General features: G+C 32.3%; 1 protein-coding gene across 2 annotated transcripts in view; it reads left to right on the top strand.

The window, feature by feature from the left end:
- Positions 1–10,027, top strand: part of Pdi (Protein disulfide isomerase) — a 340,404-nt gene that overhangs the window by 3,759 nt on the left and 326,618 nt on the right. The window contains exons 5-10 of one of the 2 annotated variants that reach the window (XM_026643475.2): positions 604–713; positions 1,938–2,058; positions 4,343–4,509; positions 5,262–5,427; positions 6,777–6,866; positions 7,243–8,172. In XM_026643475.2, the coding sequence (XP_026499260.1) occupies positions 604–713; positions 1,938–2,058; positions 4,343–4,509; positions 5,262–5,427; positions 6,777–6,866; positions 7,243–7,290 (702 nt within the window). In that variant the 3' untranslated portion in view covers positions 7,291–8,172. Of the gene's footprint in view, positions 1–603; positions 714–1,937; positions 2,059–4,342; positions 4,510–5,261; positions 5,428–6,776; positions 6,871–7,242; positions 8,173–10,027 lie in introns of those variants that run through there. The other variant, XM_064217245.1, reaches the window with a different exon arrangement.

The following is a 10,027-nucleotide window of genomic DNA, read 5'->3' on the forward strand; positions in this document are numbered from 1 at the left end:
AACTTTGTTTATTTTCTTAAATACAACAATTATTACATACATATATAGACATACTATATAATAGAATGATATTTTGTTTATATTTTATGTATGGAATAACACGTAATTTACATTAAAATACATCTTTTATTGATATTTCGTGTATAACTCTGTATGACCATTAAACGATATAATCTTTTTAATAGTATAATACTTAATACATTACTATTAATACCGATAAAGTAAATTAGATAATGAAGTATAACACATTTAATGTATTACGTGTTTGTATTTATCAGATTATGTCGTACATTGAAATAATTATTTTAAATATTTTAATCAATATATCGAAAAAGAGTAAGTTGTATTTCAAAAAAATCATATCTTTTTTTTATAAAGATAATAAAAAGCCGTGACATGTGGTAGATTTAGATTATAACATTTTTATACCAAATTTAAAATGTAATTATAAATAAAATAATAAATTATATAGTATAGACGGGTAACTTAATATACATAGATATGTATACGACTAGTTTAATAAAGTATCTACCTTATAGTTATATTGGTTGGTTCAAAGTGTACGAATTATATTATTAACGTATTTCTAACTTCTTCCTTTAGAGCACCGGTCACTTCGAGAAGTACCTGAATTCCCTGAAACCAGTCGCCAAGAACTACCGCGACAGGATCATGACCGTTGCCATCGACACTGATGAGGATGATCACCAGAGGTAATTAAATTTTTTTTTAAACAATAATTACGTACATGTTACCGTTTGTGTTTTGGTACTTTATGAATTCGTTACATTATTGTTATTAATAAAATAATTTATATGCATGTATTAGAAGTATAGAACAACGTGTACTACAGCTTATTTTATCTCAGATAATATTTATATATAAAATGTAATGACCTCACTGATTGATATCGGCAAACAGTTAAATGAGATAGTCTTGAAAATTTAATAAAGCCAGCGTTTCGGAAAGAGCGCTGGACGTTAGGTAAGGACCGCTGCTGCGCCTCAGACATCTTCATACAATCGACTCGTACGAAGGGTCATTCTTGTTAGCACACTAATTATTATCTAAACTAAGTATTCGTACCGATGGTAGTACGTTATAATAATTTTAAAAAAAAGCAATGAAGATATAGTTAAATGATTAATGTCTCATTTGATCCTTTGCTCTGAGAGTATCTAATTACACATTATAAGCACATTGCTGTTATAAGATACAACCTTAAACATTGTTAGGTATGCAAAAATACACTTAAATGTATAATAATACATTATCATGTTTCCTATGAACTAAATTGTATGACGTTAGAGTTGATCGAATAAAATGTTCAATCTATATCAATTAACTAGTTTTTGCCCGCGGATTCACTCGCGTTTCAGGGGCGCCCTTCAGGAGCTAGGCATGAAAAAGTAGCCTACGTCATTCCATGGGGTTCAAGCTCATTAAATTCGGTTCAGTGGTTGGCCTTGAAAGACTTACATAGTTCCTTTCGCTTTTATAATATTTGTATAGATGAGGACACGTTTTTATTGTGTATAATAATTACTTATACCAAATGATATAGCGCGTCTTGGAAGTTTTAGTGTACATGGGCAAGCGGTTTTGGTTATATAATAATTATAATTAAAATAATTTAATTTCTTAGCATTTCGTCATCGAATAAATAAGCCATGGCTGTTGTTAATCCAATATAATTATCTCAATTAATTTGCATAGTAAAATATTTATTTCGATAGGGACGTCATAAGTGAGCTTTTCTTCGACAGTAAATTTATAATATACATATACGAATAAGACCATTGTTATAATTAGATAATAAATATAAATATACAAAAATGGGGTTAACAGATTAACTAAAATTTTAACCGATTCCCTCGACTTGTGCTGTTCAATGTGCTTATAATGGTATATATAATAATAATGTTTTTTCGGTGAAGGATTCTGGAGTTCTTCGGCATGAAGAAAGAAGAGGTGCCATCGGCTCGTCTGATCGCCCTGGAACAAGACATGGCCAAGTACAAACCCGCCACCGACGAGCTCAGCGCTAACGCCGTAGAGGTACGTGATTTTGTATACTTTTTAATACTTTTCGCGTCTTTAGTAACATGTCAAGATTTGCTAGCGAAGGTCTGTCCGTAACATTATGAAAAATATTATTGTCACATAACAAAATCCCTTTCATAAAACAGTAAAGTTACGCGATGTTTGATTACAATTAATAAAATTCTGAATAGAGTACCCTACCACCAATATTATCATAAATTTTTTTGTTATTGTTAGTTTGCATATTATACGTATAGATATCTAGGGATGTGTTGTTGAAAAAGATTAAAGCAATTAAAGATGATCATTAATCCCACAATGCGTTCATATGTAATGTAATTTTCAACTATTATAAATGTTTCAACAAACATTAAGTTCTTAAATTGTTTAACTTTTGAGATATGAATAGTAATATTAAAAAAATTATGTTATTCGAATCGATTTATATAAAAAATAATATTTTAGTATTTTTAACGTCACTAAGAGTAAATCAATTTCTAAGATTTTTTACACTGAGGAAACATAAACCAGAACACAACGATTGCCATTGTTACATGTGCGTGACAAAGTAAAAAAAAAAAATATCGTTATCGACGTCTCATTGCGAGCTCGCACACGCAATAGCAGTTAAAAACATAATCTTAGTAATCTTATTCTTGTTAGGAAGTATTAATTATATAAATTTTTCAAATCTTACAAACTGGTTGTCGCTCGTGGCTTCGCGTCTTAGGAGTTTGCCGTCGGATGTTAGCTTGCTTCACATCAAATTACATCAGATTCGATTCAGAGGTTTGGTCGTGAATGAGTAATAGTAGGTCAGCACGACACAGACTTTTGTCGCTCGGACATCTTACAAGACAGACCTACAAGTATGAGTAGAAAAGTCTATCGACAAAATGTCTGTACGGACTTTTCATTACCTCCGACTTTTAGTTTTAAGGATATGCAGAGTGTGTCAAACAATTTTCTTAGCGGTACCGTTGCGAGACTTGGTGCGAATAGTTCTAATCAGAGATGGATAAAATTTTATACAAAAAAGACATCAATTATTTTTAGCAACAGTTTGCATTAATATTGAAGAAAAAGAAGAAAAAGTTTCAACTTTCATGAATAGTTCCGACTTTTTCATACAAAGCTCAGACTTTTTCAATAAACCGACTTTTTGTCTGAGCTGATAAGTTGCACAGATAAAATTCAATAGAAGTCTGTGCCAAATCTGTGTCGCGTGGACCTACCTTTACAGACAGACCATCAGACGGACAGAGTTACTTTCGCATTTATAATATTAGATGAAAATTATTTTATTATAGTAGTTTTATTTGGTTCTGTATATAAGTTCTTAATAATATTTTTTATTAATATCGTAATAAATGAGAGAGTGTCTTTAACGGTTACAGATATAGCTTAACAACTGAAGCTTAAGCTGCTAACAGCTTGCTTTCTGATCGTAGTATTGTCTCTGTCTGTATATTTATATATTTCTGCAAGCAAGCCAATGGGTATATATAATTCTACTATGTATAAGCTATTTTTTTATAGCTTAAATCAATAATACTTTTTCAATACGATTAACGCTGTGTGTGTAAAGAGATTTTATAAGTTAATATAATTGTAATCGCAATGCTTATTATTTTGTAATCGTCTAAACAGCGAATCGAATTAAATGTTTCCAAAGCACTGCTTTAGTGCTCGTAAAATACTATGAAACGTACGATTAATAGTGTTCGTTACTTTAAACATGCTTAAAGTTCTAGAGCGCTATTTTAATGAACCGTTTATAATTAAATATATACATACATTCTTAATTATACAATCGTATAAGTAATCGAAAATTGGGCGAATGTCATTTAATACGTTTATTATTTATATAAGTTTATATTGCAGTAAGATTAAACTACTATTGACTGCTGTTAATTTTTAAGGAATGTACTAATTTTTTTCGGGACATGTAGTTTTCCACTATGTAGACGACATAGAGTGTAACTTTATTTATTTAGTCAGCGAAACTCCAAGGCCGTTCGATTTTACCTGACTTAATAAAAGCCCAAGGCTAAGGTTAGCAAATTGGAGAAAAAAAAATATAACTTATATACGAAACCTTTTTCGTGAATTAATCTTCGTGAGAGATTAATAAAAATCATCATATTAATCCCTGATATTAACACGAACAGACATACGTACATACATACATACATACATACGGATAGATAAAAAGAAAGAGTAATAGAAGGAGTAGGGTTGTAATAATGTTAATTACTATTTCCTATACTGAATGTATACCGTCGTCCTCGTGTCGCAGGAGTTCGTGCAATCATTCTTCGCGGGAACCCTGAAGCAGCACCTGCTGAGCGAGGACCTGCCCGCCGACTGGGCCGCCAAGCCCGTCAAGGTACTCGTCGCGTCCAACTTCGACGAGGTCGTGTTCAACCCCGAAAAGAAGGTCCTCGTCGAGTTCTACGCTCCATGGTGAGTCGACTCTATTTGACCTTGATACCATAGACGATTATAGATTTTATACAATGACATAAAAATCTCATGTCCTATCTACCAAATCACTTAATAAATACTTGTTGCTATTATAACTTATATATTTATAAAAAATAATAATTCTAGGAAAAAAATGACGCAATTTATATAACAATTATTGATAATTTTTAAATATTCTTTAATTGTATTGTTCGTGTACATTATATATTTGTACAAGTGTAGCCTGAAAGAGATTCGTTAGGACGTATTCAATGGTTCATGATTAATCGTCGTCCGATTGCCTAATGACTCGAAAATTGTACGCCCATTATGTTAATTCTGTTTGATGTTGTCGTCTTAAGTATATTTGCTTGTCGCTTGGCTCCCGCGAGTGATGTCATAGTTCGACACGATAAAGGTATTGCATAATATATATATTTTTATAAGAAAACAGACGCTACTGATACATTGTTATGTATACACCTTTAATGATATAAAATAATTTTTAATATATATATGAAAGTTAAAAATACTTTTTAAGAAGAAGTCGATTATTGTTTTTTATTTTTTCTCAAAAATTTGGTGTCACTGATTGAGACAATGATGGTGTAACAGTGTGCCTGTGTCTACTAGGGAAGGTGATCACCTACCATTAGATGACGACTTTATTTGTTATATATATATATATATATATATACTTTAATAAATACTTTATGTAAGTATCTCTGTGCTGACGTGATGTCGTGTGTCAGGTGCGGCCACTGCAAGCAGCTGGTGCCGATCTACGACAAGCTGGGCGAGCACTTCGAGAAGGACGCCGACGTTGTCATCGCTAAGATTGACGCGACCGCCAACGAACTCGAGCACACCAAGATCACTTCCTTCCCCACCATCAAGCTCTACGGCAAGGACAACCAGGTAACGACTCCGTTATAAAAACATTACTTTTTATTTTTTTTGTAATTTTCTTTACAATAGTGACATTTGGCGAGCTTATTAGCGAGATACCTGGAGCAATAACATCGAGCAAACGCTTCTTATTAATACAAAATACTTGCGGAAAATCTTGCTACTAATTCGTCGGACTGTCTAGCCGTGCAGGTAGCACGTACAAGGTATACGAAGAAGGATAGCAAGCTCAAGGTCAAGTCTGAGAGTATTATTTATGAGAATACCTGCTGCATTAATAAAAAAAGTAGTAGTATTTCCGTAGTTTACTTCAAACATATAGGAATTATAATAATAATTATCGTATAATCTGCTTCATAAATTTTATTATTGTACATTTGAAATAATATCTTAGTACGCTTTTAACTTTTTGCGTCCTTATTAAATTTCGAATGTGTATCTGAGTGCTATAAGAAATGAGCATGTCCGTGCATGCATGAGAGCTTGTAAGTCTGCCTTCACTAGCAAAATATAGACACAAATAGCACGCGGTGATTTATCTAGAAGTAAATTAGAGTATGCTTCATTATTAATAGCATGTGTTTAACAATAAATAAATCAAACCAAATTCCGTTATTCAACATAGAAACATTACGCTTACTTATTTATTGTCAAAGTAAACACTACCACCGGTTAAGAAAATACCCTGAGCTGAGTAGAAAGGGTGAAGAAACTCACAATATTGCTAGTAAATTCTGAGTTGTTTTATAATATCGACCATGAATTTGATTGAATATAATTATAAATTTACCACAAAATATAATAATCAAACCCAGGTATATATTACACAAAATATAATATATTTTTCATTATATATTAATATATAGTGCATGTATCAATAAAATTTATGTCATGGCATATTAAAATATAGTGGCATGGCATATATACATGGCAAGCTTAATGTTGCATTAAACAGTGATAAGAAATCCATTTTAATTGTTTTGAGTAAGTGGGTTTACGGTGTGGTTTTAAATTCACTTTGAAATTTTAAACAGTAATCTCACATAGCTTGGATTCCTATTTCTTATAACATTTCTTTTAAAACTTCTTCCATATATACATATACATATATGAGTTATACTACTAATACTTTTATACACCAATTTTAATTATAATATAATTATAATTATTGTATGTATAAATGTATGCGTATCACTATAGCAGACATGTTATTATTTCATAACAGATTAACTGATTCATATACTTTTTAAAATTTAAAATAAGCTAATTTTTTGATGTGATGTATTTCGATTGTACAAATGTATATGTAGTACAGGTAAGATACGTATGTGTTTTGAATATATTAATATTTGTGACAGGTGCGCGAATACAACGGCGAGAGGACGTTAGCCGGCCTCACCAAGTTCGTGGAGACCGACGGAGAAGGCGCTTCGCCCGTTCCATCGGTGGTCAGTTCACATTGCTTACTACTACTATCTTTCGTGACCTCGTTTTATATTGACTACTGTGAATAATGGGTACCGACTCGAGTACCGAGTCAGGAAGATAAAAGTTACGCTTTTCTTTAAAACTTGAAATAGACTATTCTATCATGAGCCAAAATCGAAACAACAGCTGATATGGTCCAGATCGTATGCGTGGATTTCGATAGCGGGTTCAAATCCAAGCAAAAGCTCATGTGCTTAATTCATATTCTTCGTTATATGGGCCATTATCTTTGCCCACCTACATTAAAACTGCTTTTTATAAAAAAATATCAAAATCTTGTGTACTCGCATAAGTAATGTGCGGTAGTTCAGTCCGCTAATGTGTGTCCGCTTGCAGAGCGAAGAGTACGAGGAGGACGAGGCGGCGCCGCGCGACGAGTTATAAGCGGCGGCCACACCGGGCGAGCGCTGCGTAGTTATATTTAAATATACTTATTAAAGGCCCCGACGCGCTGCACAAAATACTTTCTTAGGCCTTCCTCGTCCCTCGTAGGTGTCGAGGAAGACCGGCTCCAGTGCGAAGGGACCGTTACACTAATCTGCATTTCCTCTGCTCGACTGTTAATGTTTATATTAGGGTTGTAATGAATATGTGTCATTCGTTTTATGTGATCACCGAGTAACATTACTAAATATAAGAAGGAATTTTATCTGTCTTCGCAACACTCACCATAGTTTCCCATGTGTTTCTAACTTGTCTGTATAATTACATTTTGGTATTTCCATGACAATACATTTTTGTCTCTTTTGAATTTCACGACCTATAATATAAATTAATTTATTAAAATGGCATAATTTATTTTTAAACAGCAGCATAACTAGTTTATGTATGATGTAAGTATATTTATAATTTCTGTATCAAAATAGTGTTTCGTTTCTCACATTCCTTTGTTGGTTGAGTTATATCGAACAAGTTTAGTTGTCGCTAGGAGAGAAATTTATTTTTTACGTTTTGTAAAATATGTTCAATAAATATATATGCATACAACCTATTCATCACAAAAAATATTTTTAAGACAAAATTGTTATACCAGTTTTATTATATTTTTGTAAGAATTTATTTAATTATTTCTTTTAAATTGAAAAGTTAATAAGGTGCTTTTATAAATTGGAATCTTCTATTTTCGTATTTTCAAATACGTATAGTTTCTGTAATTCTCTAAATAACTATATTATATAATAATACCTTGACGTAATTGCCAAAATCCCACATATGTATCTCTGTTGGATACAGAAATTGAATAAATATAATAATATAAATAAAAAATATTTGTTTAATTTTAATCACCAAGTACCAATACAAACCTTTTTATCACTGAAAACGCCTTTACGCATGAAAAATTATTTCCACATAAAGTGGAGGAGTATTTGGGACTCACCGGCGGTAAGTGCACTAAAAAACCAGCGGTACTCAGCCGGTACTCTCTTCAGAAGAATAAAGGGATCGCTACAAATGCTACCTTGACGTTCCGTTTAGTTTCGTCCTGTCTTCGCTTCCTCTAGAAACGGTTACACTTTACGAGCAACCACCGTCGTCGCTCACACCGTTACGGGTCTCTGCGGTCTCCGCAGAAGGGCCGAAGTATTACGGTGAGTGCGTCCACCCAAATATGTGCACCATACAGTGCCATACAGCGCACTATACCAGCGTATGAAAGCACGGTGTTTTCGAACCTCCTACGTTAGGTAGGTGTTGTGTACTCGGGCCGAGTTGGTCAAAATGCTGCTCGAAGCTCCATCTTCCGTATAGGATAATGCCCCAATACCTGGGTCTTGCACCTTAATCAGCCCCCTGATACACGACCCTTAAGTGGGGCCTCCAACGTAACCTCAGTTAATAAGGTATTTATTTATCAGTCATAATAAATACAATTTAAGATCTAGAATGCATATTCTTATTGTGATTTTTTTGTTATTACCATTTTGAAAAATTCAGAACATCCAAAAGTACACAACTCAATCGATCAAAAAAGAAATTCTAATAATTGCTACATCTCAATTTTAAACGAAAAAAATATAGATGGATAAATTATTTTTTCTTTTGTGATATTACCTATTTAATCATTTGAACAACAAGACATTTTACTTACATCGTTATTTCAATTATATCGCCGCTGCGTTTACGCGATACATGAATAACGCAGTCATGTACGCCGTACGGGCTGCAGTACAGTTCAGTCGAACAGAGCGAGTGTTTGTATTAATTTAGACAGGATTTATGAACCTCTGCGTAACAGACCCCGAGAAAGCGACAATATTGCTTTTTATTAAATATAATGCTCCAATTTTAAATTTTTGCTACTAATTAATAAAAACTTTAAAAACCATTCTATACTTTATTTCTGCACCTATATATATTTTTGCAAAAAAAATCTAAATCCGCATCCGCAGATGTGAACGCCAAAAAATCCGCATCCGCATTCGCGATTCGATATGAAAAAAAATTGTATCATGAAATCTAGTGCGTAGTACATAATATATATCGATAAAATACATTATGCACATATTTGTGTATTTCGACTCTTGGCGAATTTTTACAGAATTACTTTATGAATTGGAATAGAAAACTGACTTTATACACGAAGTTCGCTTCGGGAAAGTGTTTTTTTGTCACATTAAACATTTTTTTAGGCATATACATTTTTTTAACAACAACTCGTTTCCTGTACAGGTCATGAAGTTATGGAATGCCCTTCCACGAAACAAAAAATAATCAAAATCAATTTGTGTTTTAAAAAAAACTGTTATAAATTATTACCTAAACAATATTTATCAGTGTATAATAGTCATATAATATATGTAAGTATAAGTAATATTGTGTAAATACTTGTATGTCAGTTTATGGCTGCACCGCCTACCTAGATTATGTTTTTAAAAATCTCTCAGAAAGAGATGGCTAATTAGCCATAAGTCAAGTAAATAAAATATTTGTACTTACGTGTACATTTTTTTTTGTATTATTTTTGTTGGTTTTTGTGTTTATGCCTAAGACTTCTGTATTTTGTCTGTGGTGTGCAATAATAAATATTAACATTAACATTTTTTTTTTATAAAAATATCATCTGTTAAAAAATAATGTTTTGCTCACCTTGTTAAATATTATTAACAAGGTGTATATATAT

This window comes from Vanessa tameamea, chromosome 16 (assembly GCF_037043105.1).
Source record: "Vanessa tameamea isolate UH-Manoa-2023 chromosome 16, ilVanTame1 primary haplotype, whole genome shotgun sequence".
NCBI lineage: Eukaryota > Metazoa > Arthropoda > Insecta > Lepidoptera > Nymphalidae > Vanessa > Vanessa tameamea.